At 52.0% G+C, this 20,777-nt stretch overlaps 1 protein-coding gene across 1 annotated transcript in view; it reads right to left on the reverse strand.

Moving 5' to 3' along the window:
- MERTK (MER proto-oncogene, tyrosine kinase) overlaps positions 1-20,777 on the reverse strand; it is a 64,282-nt gene that overhangs the window by 11,082 nt on the left and 32,423 nt on the right. The window contains exons 7-13 of the mRNA XM_073339908.1: positions 19,113-19,296; positions 17,477-17,628; positions 8,257-8,410; positions 6,490-6,643; positions 2,758-2,843; positions 2,116-2,211; positions 1,044-1,124 (exon numbers count right to left, since the gene is read on the reverse strand). Coding sequence (XP_073196009.1) covers positions 1,044-1,124; positions 2,116-2,211; positions 2,758-2,843; positions 6,490-6,643; positions 8,257-8,410; positions 17,477-17,628; positions 19,113-19,296 — 907 coding nt within the window. The remainder of the gene's footprint in view (positions 1-1,043; positions 1,125-2,115; positions 2,212-2,757; positions 2,844-6,489; positions 6,644-8,256; positions 8,411-17,476; positions 17,629-19,112; positions 19,297-20,777) is intronic.

Genomic DNA, 20,777 nt, shown 5'->3' on the forward strand with positions numbered 1-20,777 from the left:
ACTGTAAATCCTGCGGCACACAGCCCAGACTGGGTCCCTTTAGTTTACAGCACTGCTTATAAAAACGCTGGCAATTTGCGCTTTCCTTTGTTGATGTGGGGAGGGACAATTTACCTACAACAGACGTGAGCCCAGGGGTTGGCTCTGGGGAGGAGACCTGGAAAGAGAAGCAGCACCATGCAGCCCATCCAATGACATTTTCCAGCATTCTTGCCCACAGCACACACCAGAAATGCTTTATGAGATGGCCACACCACCACGTCCACGGCAGATTCTGCAAGCGCAGCAGGTCCAGCACGAGGTGGGTTTTGACATTTCCCTTGGGTGGGGAGCAAACACTCACCTAAAATTCTGCAGAAAAGCAAAGTGCCTGGGGAATGAACTGTCTGGGGCAGCAAACAAGAGAGACACACGGGGGACGTTACAGTAACGCAGATAATCAATAATAACTCGATGAAATCTGGAGAACAGCGAGCAAATTCTCCACTCAATAGAGAAAGGTAAGAAGAAACCCCGTCGCCATCCAGCAGCTCCCTGCCCCCAGAGAGAACAGATCCTTTTGCTTCGTTTTCATTTTTCAGGATTTGCAATTCTGGGCTGAGCACTGAGCGCGCTTTCCAGAAATCGGACTGGCTGATCTGGCTACGGGTATTGTTCTCTAGAAAGGGATGGACACACACAGCGACACCGCACAGCAGATGTCTCCCCTAGGTCTTCCCTTACCCTCAATTCGATCACCTGACACTGACCCCAGGGGCCCTTTCCTGGGGATTATTGGGGAGGAGGGTCCTTATCTCCTCCTCCTAGTTATTCATTGATCCCCATGAAATACCTTGTATCCAAGCAGCTATTGCTTAGCTATGGCTGACAATCCCCTGCCTGACAACGCAGTCTCTAGAACAAGCCACGTTAATGGTCCCATGGGCTGGGCTGGCATTCACCCGCAGCGCCAAGCACTCTCATCCCTGGCCTTGGGCGAGCTGGGCAAATCTTGTGAAAAAACCCAAACAGCACTAGATCTCACAACCGTCACCGCTACTTACACTTCATGGTTTTCACGGCGACTTTCTGCACAGTGCCACTGGGCTGGCTGAGGTGCCCTTCCATCACTGACCCGAACTCTCCTGTACCATGAGAGAGAAGGAACAGTCTCCTTTGTCCACAGCCCCACGGCACCACCCAGCCACACCCAGCCTCTGCACGAGAGACCCAAAGGCTGTCGCAGGGATGCTGGTAGGGCAGAGCACGTCTGGCCCATGCCGTGCCTGGCTCACACCACACACAGAGGAGAGACGGTGCATTGCGCTGGACACACCACAGCTGCTGCGACCGGCTGTCCCCAGCCCGGGGGGACGATGGACTCGCACACGGGGCTGGAGCACGGACAGGCTAAGCACCAGTCAGACTGCAGCTCTGCTCCACTCACACAGGCAGTGTGGTGCTGGCCAGCCCAGAGAGTAAAGGACGTAGCAGCTGGGGATAGCGGCAGGGCCTCGGCTCTGGCAGAGCAGGGCTAGGTAATAACAAGGTGCTTAGCAAGGGGAGGGGCTGGAGTCTTCCACACCCCCATGCCCAGCTACAGCCTGCAGCTGCTGGGATCACACATCATCCCCGTGGGGATGGGGAAGAGACGGGGCCATGCTTCCCTGGCAGGGCAGTGTGCTATCTATGTAGTAGCAGTCCGGCTCCCTGTGCAGTGAGGGTCTGGGGCAGGCATTCTGAGCACACACTGGCCCTCCGTGTTCTCCCGTCTACTACAATAGTCCTAGAGATCAGGGCCCTTTGTGCTGGGGGCCGAATAGACACACAGCGAAAGGCCGTCCCTGTGCCAAAGGGCTCACAACTCAGACAAGGGTGGGAGGGGAAACTGAGGCACAGAGCCATGAAGGGATTTGCCCAAAGTCAGTGGCAGAGCCAAGAAGAGAACCCAGGTCTCGTGGGTCTCAGCCCAGTGCCTTGTCCTCTAGGCCACCCTGCCTCCCCACCAGGCCCTGCGTCTTGGGAGGATGCAGGGAAACCCGCACATGGGCAGAGGCAACGGTGCCAGCTAACACCATGCAGATTCAGCACTGCGTCCAACCCCCCATGGCACTCCGGACATTCAGCACCACTCACCCTCTCCCAGAATCTTCCCCAGGGTGAGGGAATCCCTGTCAATCACGACGTCCTGGAGCTTCTGCTGCAGCTCCTCGCTGACACCCAGGCTGGCCACTGCAAGAGAGGCCCTTGGTGAGCTGGGGAGCTCAGCACGTGCTCCGGATGCTGCAAACCCAGGATGGTCGCCACAGGTGGACAAAACATCAGAGGCACCTTTAGGGCTAAATCCTGCCCTGGTGCCTGTGGGGGAGGGCAGAACCGCTCTCTCCACAGCGCTCCAGGGACAAGCTGCCCCCCAACGTACCAGCCCCCAGCTCCCATTGAGGCCCATGGCACGTGAAGGTGCTCAGCCCCTCCGTGTGAGCCTGGTCCAGCCCCGGTGCATGCTGGAATGGGGGAGGCCCAAGGAGGCCAGGAGAATCCCCAGGTAGCCAGTTACTCCATTTTTGTGACGGTTTTGTGTGTTGGACCAGCACAAGGAGGCTCCAGCGGGGCCAGGATCAGGTCCCTTGTGGTTAATTGATGCCTCGTTTGGTTGCACGCACACACACAGGCTCTTTCCCTGTGGTCCTGTTTCACCATCAACCCTCTGCCCAAATCCCCACGTATTCCACCGCCCTCTCCACAACAGCCCGTACAACGGCATCCATCGGAGCTTACGTGTCAGTTCAATGGCTCTCCGGCTGTAGGACTGCTTTGCCGTGTAGCTGACGGCATGCTCTGAATCATCGCTGTGGAAAGCATCCCTAAGGGGACAGAAACAGAACGTGTGCCAGGGGAAGGACTTTTCCTCTCTCTTCCTGGAGCGTAGGGCCGCAGCTGCCCAGGCTAGTACATTCGCCTCCCTGAGATGGCTACGGTGAAAAGGAACCACACCTTCTCTCGCACCCAATACCTTTCCCTCCTGCTGCATGCTACCATCCCCTTGTTCACAAGGTCTTGTCAAAATCGCCATTTGCTACGTCTACACTTGATACAGCCAGTGGTTCGGTGCAGCCACTTACTACAATGATGGGAGGGGTTCTCCGATGGCTGAAGGCATTCCACCCAGCGCTGCGTAAACAGGGTTAGGTCGGTGGAGCTACGTCTCGCAGGGATGTGGATTTTTCACACCCCGGAGAAACACAGCTATGCCGATGTAACTTTGCAGTGCCCACCAGTCCTACGCCGCTCTATAAAGGATGGTGGGGGAAAAACACCACTTCATCCACATGAATGGCTCATTTTCCTAATCACACAGCAGAGTGTGTATTGATAATAATATTGCCCTGCGATCACTGTCCTTTCATAGATTTTAAAGCCGGACGGCCCCATTGTGATCATCTAGTCTGACCTCCTGTGTAACATAAGCCAGAGACCTGCAAATTATTCCTGGAGCAGATCTTTTAAGAAAAACACCCAATCTTGATTTTAAAATGGTCAGTGATGGAGGATTCACCACAACCCTTGATAAACTGTTCCAATACTAATTGCCCTCACTGTGAATTGATGCCTTATTTCCAGTCTGAATTTGTCTAGTTTCACCGACTAGCCATGGGTGGTCTTAGACCTTTCTCTGCTAGACTGAAGAGCCCACTGTGAAATATTGGTGTACTGGGTATTTGTTTACCCACACTGTCACGTCTCACAAAGAAACCAAGAGCTTCTCTATTGTCAGCAGAGCCGATTCCCATTCTCAGCGTTAGCCAGTCATCTCAAAACTTCAGCCCCTTCCTCTTTCAGAGACAAAAGTGGATTACGGCCAAACAAGCAGCGAATCCCAGAGCTCAAAATGCTGCAGGCCTGAGACTGAAATGTGCTCTGGAACCTTTCTGACTTGACTGTAGCAGACACTGAACTCGACAGGGCCTTTTGCAGGAAGGCAGCGTCAGGGAAAACCAACGTGCCGACTTTAACACGTGTTAGCCAAACAGACGTGTGCGGGAAGAGACATTTACAGGATGTTCGCCCAGTAGGCGGATGGGATCCAGATACACCACCCATTGCCAGACTGGGATCCAGTGTAACTCCTTGGGAAAGCCAGAGCAGTTAGGATTCATGTATCCATTTTTGCAAACTCCTTTACTCCAGTGCTCTGCGCCCACAGGAACCCAAGTTGGGTTTCAGTATTGAAAGCTGCAGTGACCATTCCCAGGGGGGAGGAGCTTTTACCACGACTGCAGACGTGCGAAGACAAACAACAGCCGTTACATCAAGATTCCCGTGGGGCTGAATTCCCAGAAGCATGTTTTTGCACATGCGTAAAGAGCTGGTTATTTAAAAAGTTTTTGACTAGAAAGAATCAAATTGTTTATGAACAAAAAGTGCAGGGGTTGGCCTACTTTGAAACCCAGCTTAGAAGGTCACAAGGGAGAATGCGTGCTGTTAATAAGGGACCATTGTCCACGATATTAAAAGCCACCACACAATGCAGTGCTGGCAGGCACTCTGCTCAGATAGGCTAAGGATTAGAACAAGTGTACTAGAAGAGTATCAGCAGCAGGGCTGCACAAGAAAACGGCACAGCCCACAAACCCTGACGTGAGGCAGAACTAGTCTCACTCTTCCGCAGTACGGCCGTATTCCTCTGCCTTTGTAACAACAAAATTCTTCCTTCACAGTGTAAGTATTTTCAATGCAGCGAAGAGCGCTATTCCACAGCACTGAGCATATGCAGGCCAAATTCTGATGTAAAATGCAGCTGGTTTTTAGAGATGCACAAAAATCCCCCCTCTCCTCCTACAAAATAACCAAACCAAATCCCTAGGTTTGCTGTTTTTTAAGTGAGCTAAAACAATCTTGATTCATTTTTATCGATGTATAGAACTTTTCTTCATGGTTAGATCTCGGTAGCTAGCCAGAGCCCCTTAATGCTGGGTTTATAAAGAAATTTCCAATACTGATGATGCAACGTAAATAGCAAAGAAAACGATATTTGCATAATAATAGTTGACAATCACATACTGAAGTTACTTATGCTGCTCAAGGGTTAGGAGATTGTTACATGGGTGCTGTAGGAGATGAGCCAGGGGCTTTCATCGTCCATTTGCAAAACTTTGCTTGCTGCTGAATATTCTCTCTCTTGCTACTGAGCTGAAGCTGAGAGAGCTGAAGGGCCAGTGAGAGACTAGGCTCCCCGGGGCGACTTTCCTTCCAGGCTGTTCCAAAGCAAGGAAAAGAACCTTGAACGAAAAGAGAAACGCTGAGGAAGGAGATGGACGTTTCGGCCCTTCCACTCTTGTGAAAGACTCCCAACTACCTCAGAGGGAGTTCTGTCCACCTCAGGGATGCGGCATAGGGCAAAATGGATCCGATGTATCTTAGGTGGCATCCCAGGCCTTCCATGGAGTCACCGCGAGGATACATTTGACCCAGTGTATTTAGCCTTTATTTTTTTGGCTTGTCCTTTTCAGTGGTGCTGGGTAACGAGTGGGGAAAATTCAGCTGCTGAAGAACAGTGGGGCTTTGTTGAAGGTGCTGGCCCCGGAACTGAGGCAACGCTGGCTGGGAGCAGGCTCTGCAGGTGAGGAGCACCAGGGTCACGTCTGAGCAGAAAGCTGGTCCCCAGGGAGAGAGCGTATTCGGTTACTGAGAAGGCGGCTCTGGCAAGCAAGCGGGCTGTGGACATCCTCAGGGATTACCTGCCAGGCAGCCCCTTCTCCCTAGTGACAGACCGTGTGCCCTCACAGTGGCTTACTTTTGAAATAATCCATTTCCAAGGATTACTGGACTATAAAAAGAAGGGGAGAAAACCTGATTGGTACCCCCTGGGAGAACAAAGCAGCCAGCGCTTGGTGTCTGTAATAGGTGGTCCTCCCACCAGACGGGCTGAAGCACACGGTCAGTGTGGTGTGAATAAGAAACGGTGCTAGGCAAGGCCACCTTGTGCTAGAATTACATTTTGGACACTAGAAAGCACGTTGGTTTGGAACCCTTTGATGCCTCTCTTGCTCTTGTGGAAATCACTTCCCTCCCATGTTCTTCATTATGCACCTTATTCTTGTTTTCTTCCCAAACCATCTCAGCGCTGTCAGGCCAATGTGTTCTCTTTGGAGCCAGGGAACTGAGTAACTTCCATGAGCACCCAGACAGAGGGATGCTGAGCCAGCTAAAGGCCCCGCAAGGTACAGGGCAGGTGGTGATAGGACCCTTGCCTTGAGCAGAGTATATGTCACATTCCTTACAACACGAAGATCTGGCCGTGCCCCTCAGAGCCGAGGCTGTGTGCGCTGGCAGCTACTGGGGCGAATAGGAGAGGTGAAGGTTTATTTAAAACCAGAGGTAGAATGCCTCCCGCTGCTCCCCTTGGTCAGCCCACTTCTGCCCCACCCCAGGGCCACCAGCTAGCCCCACGCAAGGCGTTCCCTTTGGCCAGCGCTCAGTGCTACCGCAGCCGTTATTTCTGCGACTTACCCAAACTTGGTTTCCATCCGTCTTTTCCTGACCATCACTGAGAAATACAGGATTAACCCAATGGCGACGATCCCAAGGAGAAAGCCAAGGACTATGGCAAAGGAGTGGCTGTTTCCCGGCGCTGGAGTCGAGGAAGGCGCGGAGGCTGTCAAACCTACTAAAACAGCCCAAAGTAAAGAACATAAACAACACGTGGAGGGCTTTTAAACAACTAAAAGCCAACAATGCATTCAAACCACAGAAGGCATGAAAGAAATACAGAAGCACTAGGAAAACATTGCATGGGGATGGAATACATCACTGCATGGCTTTACTTGAACAACAAACCCAGGTGTACGGGGATTTGGGGATGTGTTTTCCCAATGCTGGGCATGTTATTTCTATTACCGAAGCAACCAGGGGCCAACCGAGATCAGGGCCCCGTTGGGCCAGGTGCTGCCCAGACACAGAATAGGAGACCTGCCTGGGGCAGCTTGCCAGGCAGCCACAGGACAGGGGAAATGCTGTTCCACACACGTAGCCAGAGCAGGGGGCGGCTGCGAGCAGCACGGCTGTTTTCTGCCAGGGTGGGCGGGTGAAATCTGTTGGGCAGGGGGGTTGTTCAGAGGGGAATGACAAGGTGAGTGGGTGAGGGGCAGAGGAAGCGAAGAGGGGCAGGTGGAGAGACTGTGCTGCAGGGGGAGGGTTGGGGCAAACAGCCAATCTGCACAGGGCATGGAAAGACCCGAGCGCAGAAGGCAGCCCCCCTCGGACGCTCTGCACCCGCCCTCTGCTCTGGCTAGTCACCAGCCCCTACAGGAGTGCTGGGAGAGGCTCTGCCAGGCACATCCCGCCCAGAAGCCCTCTGGAGCCTGGGCCGAAACCCACGGAAGTGGTGGGGAGGCATCCAGAGGGCTTTGGACTGGGCCCCAGAGAGGCTCTCTGTGTGTGCGCCAGCGACCAGCATCTGGATGACCTCTGACCCTGCCCCCCAACAGAATCCCAGGTGGTGGCAGGCTGGGGAGAACCCAGGCCTGGAGACTGGGCTGGGTGAAGAGCTGGAGCAGGGGGGTGGCTGTATTAGGAGGAGCAGCCAGGCCTGTGGAAGAGCAACAAGGGCCTCTGGGAAAGAGGCAATCCGGCTGGAGCTGCGTGAGCTGCCAGGACCTGAAGGGAGGGCCAGCTGTGGAGGATCACAGCTGAGACGCGTGCCCCTCATCCCCACCGCCACCGAGCTGGGGCCTTCGCAGAGCCAGGGCCCACTTGGAGAAGGCTTCGGAAGCTCATAAAACCTCGAAGCTGGTCCCTCTCCCAGAGGCGGCTGGCTTGGAGAACGGGCCCCTCTGCCAGGGGCACAAGGCCCCCACCCCCTCAGGTCTGATCTTTAGCTGGTTGCAGCGACCAGAGCAAGTAGAGGCTGATGCACGCTCTGGCTTGCGGGGAGGGCTCCAGCAACGGAAGCTTTGTGCAGACATGGGCGTGGGCAAGCTAACGAGGACACGGTGGTGAAAAACGCACGTAGCCTGTCCACACTACGGTTCCGATCAACTGCTACCGTTGCGGGAGCTGCAGTGGGGCGAATTCCACACCGACTTGCCGGGGCAGAGGTAATCAAACAGAGCCGTGTGTGTGAACTACACATTTAGCTAGCTAGGCAGATTCTCCACGTCAAACATGTACATTACAAGGAAGTTGTCCAGGTTCCAAAGCCAGGCAATGCCACAAACAAAGTGGGCTCTTTGAAATGAAATGCCTCTTTAATGACACGACCATACTATTTGTTCTCACCGTCCCCTGGAATGAAAACTACCACTGGGTCGCTGAAGGGCCCGGTCCCCCCCTTGGTGATGGCGGCTACGCGCACAGCACACGTGGCGTTAGTGACGACGATCGCGATGGTGGCAATGGTGGCGTCCTGCTGGGCTTCAGAAGAACGATTCTGCTGAAAATGAAAAGAAAGAGAAAGAAAGACGCTAGCACCGTGGAGAAGAACAGCTTGTTTTCGCTGGACCCGCCAAAGAATGAAAACTCAAGATTTATTTTAATCTAACATTCTTTCCCGATTAAATTTTCTGGTTGCCGACCCTTAATAGCCAGCAGGAGTTATGACCCTGCGTAATGTGACTGGGAGCTATTTATAGCGAATAATTGTTCTTCAAGAACCGGATGAAAACAAAGTAGCTGAACAGGATTTCCTTTTGAAACCACTTCACTGATCGAGGCATGATTCAACGCCATCGTCATGCAGCCTCCTTGGCAAGGTGAAATACCCTACCGGAGGAGCCAGGGAAACCTACACAAGAGAAAATACAGTCACTAAGCAGTAGGGAGCCATGCAACGGGGCCGGTGGGGAGAGGGATATAGTTCATGGGTCTCTATTTCTTGTCCTCAGGCTATCATCTGCCCCTGCTGGGGCCACAGGGCTTGCAGAAGTGACTCCAACACTCCCCCAGCTCCCCACTACACTCTCTGCCCAGCCAAAGGAGTCTACCTCCTACACAGATTTGTAGCCCCTTACTTGTATTGTTGAAGTTACCTACAACCAAGAAACAGACTCACCGAGCAGAAATTACATATGGAGCTGGTCACAGTGAGGCCTTGTCTAGATGAGGGTTTAATGGTATTAGCTGCCAGGGCTGAAAAGTCTAGCGTAGACTTTACTCCATGCTGAAAGGGCGAAGGCAAATTCCACCCCCCCCAAAGCCACCTGCCCAGCGTTCTGCACGGTGCCAGGACCTGCATCTGGCCACACGCTGGTCACCGGCCTGCTAGTTCAAAGAGCTTATTGCACCTTTGCTCCTAGCCCAGACCGTGCGGGGGGGGGGGGGAAGAGAACCCAGCAGCAGTCTAAGTTTTCTGCATGAACCATTTTTTGGGCACCTCGCACCAGGTTTGTCACACATGGCGTCCTGCACTTTGGCCCCGGCAGGGCGACCAGTTTGGCTGCAAAGGCTCCTATTGGCCCCACCTGTGACCATGTTACCACAAACTGACCTTGCTGGGGGAGGGACAGGCTCTCTGGGAGCGTGCTGCGTGGGGCTGGTCTTCCTCACTAGGCTGCTCCTCTCTCCAGCAAAGAGGAATAGGCTTTCCCCACAGGGCAGGTTGGCCCCTCCATAGCACCCTAGCTGAACTCCAGACGTGAAGCTCTCAGTCAGGAAGGGGCTTCTTAGAGGAACCCAGGCACATCGCCTCATGCCAATACGCAGTGAAGCACCTTGGGATTTGTTTTCTGATTATCGCTCCTTTCGACCGAGAGGCGTCTCTCTCCCTGCTGCCCTGCTCAGATACGGCCTGCCACACACACGGCCTGCTTTCTCTCCCCTCTCACGGATACCTTGCTTCTGTTCCTTCTCGTTTTAGGGCTCATTGTCGCTGCCAGAGTTCTCCAGCCAATTTCCCCGCCCGGGTAAATTAGCAAAACTCTACCGAGGTCAGTGAAACGGGGACCATCTACACCCACCGAGAATTTGGCCTCTCTCATTTTTCCATGCACAAAGTGCAACCATAATGAAGCAGGGGAAGGCAGACTTTGTAGCCGATTGTTTCCTACCAATGTGGCTTCATGTCATGCTAATGACATTTCTAGTTTTACCCTGTGTTTCCTTTCATGGCCCCATCACCACGTTAGATTTCTTTCAGTGTTATCACAGATGTTTTTCTTGATCAACTGTACAAGTGATTCCCTTTCCCACAAACTCATGGTTATTTCCTGCATTTCTTGTGAGCCAGCTGGACAGCTGAGAAAGTGACTGGCATTGCTCCATGACAGCCTGTTACTGAAAAACAACCGTTCTGTGACAGATCATACAGCTGGCAGACTGAAATGCTGACTACAACATCTGTGGACCGTTTTCAGACACAGCGTGGCCATGATACAGCAACAACAGGAAACTAGGTGAAGTGCGAGGTCAGCAGGAACCAAATCTGATTTGCAATTAGACAAAAGAACCCCCAGAATGGAAATGAAACTGCTTTATTAACACACACACACTTACAGGCCTCATGGATGTAGGTGCTGCTAAAATAGCTCTGTCCTATGGCACATCACTGAAGAAGGTTTGGCCTCCAGTTATGCACATGAATAGAGGGATACTTTCCTGCTCTTTTGCAACATACCCGGGTTTCTCCTGCTTTGCTTCCTGGCGCCCTGGGGCAAAGGGATGTCTGCAAGGCGGTGTTTCTGGGGCTGAGTATCAGTCAATGCAAAGGACGTCTGAACTCTTTAATCGCTCGTGGAGCTGTGCTGCACCATGTGAGGACTCAGCCTGGAGGGATATTCAGCTGGGCGTGTACAACACATGCACCAAGTGAAGCCTTCTCAGCTCATGTGAGACACCCACTGGGTCAGATCCTCTGGTCCCCTTCAGGCTGACTTAACAGGACAGCGGAGAATCCCCTGGCATAGGGAAGTTGCCAAGTGGCATAAAATGGGCAGAGCCACCTCTGCAAGATCCCTTTCCTGCCCTTGCATTTTTGGAGGAGTGTTAGTGAGGGGAGAGGTTTCAGCATAACTTGGCTGCTGGAGAGATCCGTAGGGCTCCATGACTACCGGCATAACTTAGAGCAGCCCCCAGGCTGCACCCAGCCCCAGCGTTGGGGGAGGGGAGGGAGAAAGGCAGCTCGTCTGGCTCTGATCCGCTGGATTTAATAACCAAGAAAACCTCAGCTCAGAGCTGCCATGTCACAGTAAAAGCTGTAAACAAACAGGGCTCTGTGGGCCAGCCAGCAGGCAGGTAGCCGTTCCCTCAGCCAACGGCCTGTGCGAGCCCAGGTATCTGCATATGTGATTTAGTATCTCTCTGCTCCACAGCCCCAGGCCAGCACAGTGCTTCAGCACGTACCTAACTTTAAGCACACGATGAATCCCACTGGCTTCAATGGGCTACTCACATGCTTGAAGTGAGCCAGACACATGCTTACGTACCTTGCTGAATCGGGGCCGCTATTTCCATCTCATCTGACCCTACCCTCTTGGTTCATTGAAGTCCCTGATCCAGAGCCTGGAGGAAGTGTCCGGACTGACTGAGACTTCATTTGGATAACCCTATGGTCAAGATTTTCCAGAACAGGTCCTGAATGAAGTTGGGATCCTACATCCACTTTTAGACATCTACCTTGGTGGCTTGATTTGCAAGGTGTTGCGGGTCCTTGCATCCATGCCCCAGTTCTGGCCAGCAAGAGAAGGCACCTGACCCCTTTGTTCAGGGTGGGCAAGAAAGAGGTAAAACGGGGTGTCCTCTGCATATTGAGAACGCCCTCCCCATGATTCCACCCTCGCCTGAGAAATGTTGGCCAAAGCAAGGATTGCTAGGACAGCTTGGGACAGGTCGCCACTCTCTGTGATTACAAGGCTCGGTTGGGTTTTGATCTGATGTGTGCGCGCCCTGGAAGCCGGCTTGCGAATACCGACATTTGGATATTTGTAGGGATGTGTATGTAGGAAATGTGTGTTCTGGGCTGCCTGCATTCTAACCCTGCGGCATTACATGACAGTCAGCAACATGATGTTTTGCCCTGCAATGAATGCTGTAAGTAGATGGAACGAATCAACCATAAACCACAAAAATAGTCTTCAGTCCCAATTCTGCAAAGAGCTTTTGCCCTGTCTGGCAAAGTCCCATTCTTATGCACCTCGCCAAGATCTCCTACAGTCAGGAGCCACTCACCCACTAGCAGAGGTTTTATATCTTCCTTCAGCTCATCAGGTTTTCCACACTGAATACAGATCACTTAGGAACAGTAAGCAGCTATGGTGTGTAGTTATCCTTAAGCAGAACACCTTTTTTATTGCTTAAAAGTCTTACGTTGGAAATTCACAAAAAAAAGAATAATAAAAAAAGTCCCTTCTCCCCGGGCTTGTGAGAAGATAAACGTGTCAGCATCTTTTTCCAGTGTTAGTCACAAGATCATAATATTGTTTTCCCAATTTCATTGTGCGTGGGCCATATAGATGTCTGTGCAAGGATTAAAGGGGAACAGAAATCGCAGTGTCTTACAAAAAGAGTGTGAATCATTTCCATGCAGATTTCAAAAATGTACGCATTCAGCGCCTCTTTGTGTTCTAAACTTTGGATTATTCAGAGGGCAAGAAACAGCCCAGCAAAGTATGCAGGTAAGCAGGCAACTTCTGGACGGGAACATGTGTCCGGCTTGCCGGCTTCCTTTTGTCTGGTCTATAATGGCTCCATTTGCTTCACATTTGTTATGCAACTCCCTTCATTCCCGTGCAGGGATTTCCCACAATGCAATCGCTCCAAGGTCACATGCTGTTCTGCCCATCATCAGCGGTGATCCAGGAGCAGCCGGACAGCTCAGGCTAGTCTGGCTTGAAGAAGAGGCTAGTAGCTCTGGGTCTTGAAGGCTTTTGTAACTGGCATTGCTGTAGCCCGAAGAAAACAAGCAAAAACAACAACAAAAAAGTCAGAATTTTAAGCTCAGGATTAGGGCTGGCCGGAAAATAATTCTGTTCCACAAAAAATGGTGAGACTTCGGAATTTGTTTCCATTCGGCTATGGAGCAAGACTGAGACCTTTGGAAATCTTTCATGAAAATCAGAGAGATTTGGAGCAGGGACTTCAACCCTGATCTCCCACATGCTTGGGGAGTGTCCTCACCACCAGGCTCTTCTGTCTGCTGGGTCCCTCACTTATCCTCTGAAATTCCAGCCTGGACCTGAGAAACTGTCCCTAGGGAAACGGTGTCAAAATCGGCACGTTTCCTCCAAACGTTTCTGTTAGGACGAAAGGAAATTTTCCAACAAAAAAAAAAGTTTCACTGCATTATTTTGCCAAGTTCTTCTACCCAAGATCCCAAATGCTCCCTTCATTCTGCCCTGCAAATGAAGAGACTCCCCTCCTGCATACACTCGGGAGAGATCCACGGAGTCACACTGGTGTTGGGGACCCTGGGGCATGGCCACTAGGTAACTCGAGGGGATGGAAGACCACGAGTGTCGATGAAGCCCCCTCACACTAGGCCCAGGTGTCCTTGGCCCCCACTCCCACCTGGAGGCACTCGCAGCAGCTCTGCGTACTAGGCCCAAGTGTCCTTGGCCCCCCCGCCTGGAGGCGCACACAGCAGTTATGCTAAGGATCTGCAACAATATGCTGCAGAGTCAGACTGCCTGAAACTAAGCAAGGCCAAACAGGGCAAATATAAAAAAACAATGCTGAATAAAGCAGCTTTATGTATAATTTAACCAATAATACAGAGAACCAGGGAACTAGCTGGGAACTGGATTGGCTGGCTATATGGATACTTGGGGCAGCTTGCTATTAAATAAATATGCTAAAAAATATATATATATAAAAGCCTGTGTGACTTCCTGCTCTGGGTACAGGATTTGAGATTCAAATCTCCCTGTACCTATTTGAAGCTTCAAATAAACTTTTCTGCTTCTCCACCCCGTTGTGATTATTGGGTGCAGCACACCGGGTAACGAACCAATTTCAGCTGTTGTTTAGCCTCTTGGCACTGGGTGTCAGCAACAGCTTTTGGCGTCCCTGGGTGAGCGACGAGGCTGCAATTTAGCCTTGCCCAGACCCTTCCTGGAGGTCGAAGATTGCGGTGAGAACCGACGCCCAGTGCGCACCGGTGAGTTCACCGGGGCCTCGGAGGAGATGCGATTTGATCGACCCCGGAGGGCACAATGGTGCAACGCACTCATATAGTGGAGAAGCAGTTGTGGACAGCGGTGAACAACCGGTCCCTTAGACATGGGGGAGGAGCAGCTGCAGGCCACGGTGAAGAACCGGTCCCTTGGATAAGGTAGGAACCTTTTAAAATCCGGATTGTATGCTCTGTTGGAACCTGGGGACGCCCAGAGTTACCTTGTAGGTATGGGACAGATACAGAGCTCAGGGCATTGTGTACGCCCCTAGAGTGCATTCTAGCAAACTGGAAGGTATTTGGTGCGGATCCGATGACTAAGAGCCAATTAAAACGATTCTGTACAGTTGACTGGCCTCAATATCAACTAGAGGACCAGGAGTGGTGGCCACCAGGAGAGTCAATTAATTACAACACGATCCTCCAATTAGTTTTGTTTTGTCAGTGAACGGGTAAATGGAATGAACATATGTATGCACATTTGTTTCTGACTTTATGTACTCGACCAGATATTTTACAGCACTGTAATCTGACTCCGACTGGTTCGGTAGCAGCTAATGTTAGTCCCCAGACCCCCACCCGGACTGTAATGGCAGAGCCGGTGTCCCCTTCGGCCCCTACACCCACACCTTGTAAGTCCCCCGAGCAGACCCCAGGTGGATCCAAATGATCAAAGGGATATGACCCGCCTTACCTCCTATAAGGAGTTGCTTTTGCATGGACTCCGTCACTCGGCTGTCCGACATAATAATTGGGCAAAGCCATATGAAGTAATGCAGGATTTAAAAGAACGCCCAGGGGCCTTTCTACAGCGTATTTGGGACACCATTCTACAGAACACTAATGCAGACCCCGATAATCAGGCAACTAAGTCAATTATTAAGAAAATTTTTACGAGCAGAGCAGCCCCTGATATTAAGAGAAAGTTACAAAAAAAGGAGGATTTAATGGGCATGACCATGGCACAAATTTTAAAGACTGCAAACCGAGCTTATAGTCTGAGAGAGACAGAGAAAAAAAAAAAAAGCAAGTGAGATTGATGGTAACAGCGGTACAGGCCGGCACTAAGAGAAGTGGTGGGGGAGGAAGGGGCCGTGGACGCGACCGTCCGGGCCCGCAGGAGAGACGACTGGGTCGCAACCAGTGTGCCCTGTGTCGACAGGAGGGACACTGGAAAAATGAGTGCCCAAAGAGGAAAGAAAAGGGGGGTTCCCCTATGATGGCAATGGCGGAGCAGGAATAGGGGTGTCAGGGGAGACGGACCACTCTACCCCCGGAACCCTGAGTAAAGATGCGGGTGGGAAGCTCAGAAATAGATTTTTTAGTGGACTCTGGAGTGGCCCAAACTGGCGTAAATCGGCCTCTTTAGTTGCCAGTAGCAGATTCCCTCACTGTGGTGGGAGCCACAGGCAGGGACACCAAGTGCCCAGTGAATGGCCCAGCGGAATGCGCTTTGGGAAACAGGACTATATCCCACAAGCTGGTATACCTCCCTGAGTGTCCAACATCTCTGCTGGGACGGGATCTGCTTTGTCGCCTCGGTGCCACCCTGCATTTTACTGAGGACAAAATAACCCTTACCTTACCCCCTGAAAATGCATGGATCATGACCCTTGCAGTTGAGCCCGCAGCCATGCAAGCCCCAGAATGGAGCCCATGGGAAGACCAGGTGTACCCCCTCGTGTGGGCATCAGGGATTCCAGGAAAGGCCACCCACCAGACCCCCATTACTATTCAGCTCATACCAGGGAAAGGCCCAGTGCAAGTAAAACAGTATCCAAATCAAAAGGAAAGTCAAAAAAGGTTTACAGGAAACTATAAATCGATTCCTAATGTATGGTATTCTCCGGGAATGTCAGTCAGCCTGGAACACTCCCATTCTACCCATACAGAAGCCTGATGGCACGTATCGGCTAGTACAGGACCTAAAGGCAGTCAATGAATGGGTTAAGACTCTGCACCCTCTTGTCCCTAACCCGTATACCTTTTTGGCTTCTATACGGGGACAGTATACCCATTTTTCAGTCCTTGATCTGAAAGATGCTTTACCATCCCAGTTGCCATCCCGTCACAGGAGATCTTCTCCTTCGAGTGGGAGGACCAAAAAAGGGTTAAAAAGCAACTTTGCTGGACAGTGTTGGCCCAGGGATTTAAAAACTCCCCCATCCTCTTTGGCCAGGCTCTGGCCAGGGACCTAGAGGAGTAGGATAATGAGAAGGCGCTCCTTCTGCAGTATGTAAATAATTTTGTTATTTGTTATTTGCCACTGTGGGTCAAACACCCTGCCTTAAAGCCACCGTGAGCCTCCTGAATTTTATTGGACTCCGGAGATATCAGGTAGCATGGAGTAAGGCTCAAATTGCCCTCCCAGAGGTACGATACCTCGGGTTTCACATATGGCAAGGAGAGCATCAGCTTTCAAGCAAAAAAAAGGAAGCTATCTGTCAAGTTCCTACCCCAAGTAACCGTAAGCGGCTCAGGGCATTTCTGGGTATGGCTAAATAAAGCAGCTTTATATATAGTTTAACAAATAATACAAAAAAAAAACAAAAAACTAGATGAAAACTAAATTGGCTGACTATATAAATACTTAGAGCAGCTTGCTATTAAATAAATATGCTTGCTTATATATATATATATAAAGCAGCCTGTGTGACTTCCTGCTCTGGGTACAGGATTTGAAATTCAAATCTCCCTGTACCTATTTGAAGCTTCAAATAAACTTTTCTGCTTCTCCACCCCGTTGTAATTATTGGGTGTAGCACACCAGGTAACGAACCACTCAAGCTGTTGTTCAGCCTCTCGGCACTGGGTGCCGGCAACACTGGGATAAATCCCACGCAAACGAGATCCAGCTTGGAACCCAAGAGCCAGATTCTCCCCGGCCATGTACCTCCTCGCCATTTCCATCTGTAAAAGCTACCGAATCCAAATTCCTGCTCCAGAGATCTTAACAAACCCTCCAGCACAGGGAAGAGCCCCTCAAAATACTAACACGTCACATGCAAACAACATCTTATTTGTTTTTTTAAAGAAACCCCATAAAGAAGCGATAATGAACACACACTTTTTCTTGCTTTGCAGCTCCCCTTTAAGACAAGAAGTGGCACAACAGCACTGGCTAATATTCTTCGTTATGAACTGTATTTGGTAAGCCAGGGCAGCACTGTACACACACACACACACACCACGGAGCCAGTCGCTGCCCCAAAGAGTTTATAAACGCTGTGTATGGCTATAGACAGCGTTGGTAGCTACAGACAGATGGGGGACCATCAGGGATCATTGAGAGGACACCTATCAGCAAGAAAGACAGCGTCGCAGCTGCCTGGCCATTGCCGAGATTTTTGTGGCCATCACGTTACATTTAGTTCTTATATTTCTTTTCATACTCACCGTTATCTCCGAGTTCTGCCAGGTGTGCAGTAGCCTGTAGGCCTGCAGTTCTCCATGCTTTCGCCCAAGGTGGGGCTTTACCCATCTGACTTCCAGGGAGGAGCTGGACTCATTGAAGAACACTGTGACATTCAGAGGTGGAGTAGTTGGGGCTACAAGACACAAACAGAATCACATACAGAGCTAAGACAACCAGGCAAACATGCCCATCAGCAACCCATGTGGATGTGGCAGGGCTCCTGGGTCACGGAGCTGAACGTGGGACCTTCTGTGTCTCACAGATGGAGGCCCTGATCCTGCAGGGACTTTGGCACTCACGTGGAGCTCATGGAAGGATCAAGGCTAGTTCTTTAAATAACCCCCTCTCTAAGTCACTCTGTCCAACCGGCCATATTGTTCCGATTCCCTGAGCGCACCCCGTGGCAGGAGAGCCATAGGGAGAGGGTGGCTTTCCAGGCCCCGAGTCTCACACGTCCAGCTGCTGTTTTCGGCACTGCAATAGCTGCCACGCGCACGTGCCAGACGGCTGTGGGGATGGGCAGGGGAGCGACTGAATAGGAAAAACCCCTCATCTTGAAGCTGCACACTCTCCTCTTTCGGGGGGACCCTGGCTCGCTTCCCCCACCCCGCACTTCCCCACCCCGAGAGCAGGGAGCAGCCGTATTTCATAACCCCCAGGCGACCCATGACCCAGAATGCCAGCCACCAGCTGACACCAGCGGCTGCTTTAGCTGGGATTTCCTGCAGACAAGACGTGGACGCGGGAGGGGGCGAACTCCCAGGCCATGTCTCCCTACAAAGGCCCCCGCAGCGTGAACCGAGACGCTCCTCTCCTACGCAGCGGGCGCTGCTGGCCCAGCATGGTCCCAGCCCGAGGGGGCTGTGCTTGGCATGGAAAGGGCCAGAGCCAGCCGCACGGTGCGGGAGGGCAGAGTGTGTGAGGAGCCTCTTTCCTCACCCTCAGCTCATGCACCTGGGTCCCTCCCTCAGGCCTGACAGCAAGCACCGGGGGTGCCCTACTGCCCTGCCGGCTGGGCTTTCACAGCCCCAAAGAGCCAGGATCTGCACGGTCGGGGGCACAGTCAGGCGCTGGCTGGCAGGTGCAGTGCTTCTCTCTAAGGGGCCCATCCTGCACCCCGATTCCCATGGATCAGGAGAGAGCCCGAGCCCAGCTGGCCTAGGGCTGATTCCCCCAGCCCTGTGCCTGCTGCAGTCAGGGAGCGGAGCGCGGGTGTTGGGGGGGGGGCAGGGGTGTCACACGCTAACAGACCAGTGTGGAAGCGTGCAAGTCACTGCACCGAATGGAGCCCAAATACTCCTCCCAACCATGGCCCCCAGCTCCCCCCAGCCGCCCCAGGCCTGGCTGGACGCTGAGGGCAATGGAAGCGACGGGGGAGCCGCCTCCCCCAGAGCGGAGGAAATACGGCAGTGAGGGCCAGCTGGCCCATGCACCCGCCGGCCTGCACTTCCCACTGCCAGCGACCACGCAGTGCTGGTGAAGGAGCTCCTGGTGACCCATCCCTTGGGCCTCGGCATGGAGCGGTCAGTGCCCTCTCGGCAAACTGAACCCCTCACCAGAGTGCAGCAGAGAGCCCCCAAAGCACAGACAGGCCCCCAAAGGACCGTCTCGTCCTACCTCCCTCAGTTGTGCTGGCCAGAATCCAGGGGCTGAACGAAGACCAGCCGACTTCATTCCCGCAGGAAACACGGATGCTATACTCTGTCATGGGCTGCAGCTGCTGGACTCGGTACAGGTGAGGCGGCACGGAGGTGTTCCAGATCAGAAATGAGCCGTTGCTCAGTGGAGCTGCTTCCCTGACCTTCATCGGAAATCAAACAGGGACACGGATGAGTCAGTAAGAATCTGCCATGCCAGAGGCACGTGAAGAATTTGAAGTCTGTAAACAGGATCCAGAATTCTGTCCTTCCTCTGCTCTTCCCTCCACGCTCTCTTAACTCTTACGGGGAGAAGACTGGGGGGAAAGTTTCATGGTAGGCAGCAAGGCTAAAACTTCTAATAAACACAGCCTACCATAAGAATGGCCACGCTGGGTCAGACCAATGGTCCATCCAGCCCAGTGTCCTGTCTTCCAACAGCGACCAATGCCAGGTGACCCAGAGGGAATGAACAGAACAGGCCATCATCAAGTGATCCATCCCGACACCCATTCCCAGCTTCTGGCAGACAGTGGCGAGGGACTCCCAGAGCATGGGGTTGCCCATGTTCTCATTTTAGAGGAGGACACAAAATATCTATGGTAAAATGCCCAGCTGCTCTGCTGCGTGCGCCCTGATGTCAACGGAGGAATAAACACAAAGCGTAACGCAGATGCAAGGACTTGGAAGTCGTCGCTCCTGGTCCTGAATTCCCACTCTAAAAGCTCAGCAAGGCTCTATTCCGAGAAACTTCTTTGTTACTGACAAATCTCCCAAAACCACACAGACCCTAAACAAGGAGGATTCTGCAGCATGAGGGAAAAAGACCATGGAAGGTGGCAGGTCAATGTATTTAACACGTCGTTTTCCTTGCACTGAATTACTCAGAACCAAAATACATTGTCAGGTGAAAGGCATGACAAGGGACGAAGCAGCCAGTCATAACAAGAACTAGATGCAGTGAGATTAGATGGGAGTCACAGAAAGATCAGGATCTTATCTTGACCCTACAAGGATTTGACTCAGCTCTATTCTGACTTGGACTTTCGGGGTCCCACCTCCGGCTGAACGCTCCTTCGTGAGGTCTATGATGGACTCTTGCAACAAACCCAAACCTCACACCGTATGAAATGTCACCTCTCACTGTGCACTCCTAACAGCTGCCCCATGCTGCTGCTGCTGAAGAAGAACAAAGCATGAAGCCAATTAACACTCTGGAATCTGCTAGTGAGTTATCCCCTTAGCTGAATTAAAATGCTCTGCCTTTTACGAGATGGGAAACCGCCCAGTGAAAAGTATCAGAGTTAAAAATGTGAAAAGTCTTCCAGAATTTTGACATACAGAGCAGACTGCACACACAGAGTACCCCAAATCTTCTAGTTAGTGCCCCGAGATTAAAAACCAGCACTTCAGCACACTATGCATCACGCTTTGCTTCAGAATTCCCATGCCCGGGACTGCAGCTTTTTAAACGGAAGAAGAGTTTAGACACGTCCGGTCTGAAAGCGTGGGCATGGATTTCACCAAAACCACCCCCGGGCCTGGCGCTGCTGTATGGAAAGCCAGCAACGCAGTCAACCACACCTGGAAGAGGGATGGATGTTATGCAGCCCTCCATGCGCGCTCCACCTTTCCTCCTTTACAC

The sequence above is a fragment of the Lepidochelys kempii genome, chromosome 3 (assembly GCF_965140265.1).
Source record: "Lepidochelys kempii isolate rLepKem1 chromosome 3, rLepKem1.hap2, whole genome shotgun sequence".
NCBI lineage: Eukaryota > Metazoa > Chordata > Testudines > Cheloniidae > Lepidochelys > Lepidochelys kempii.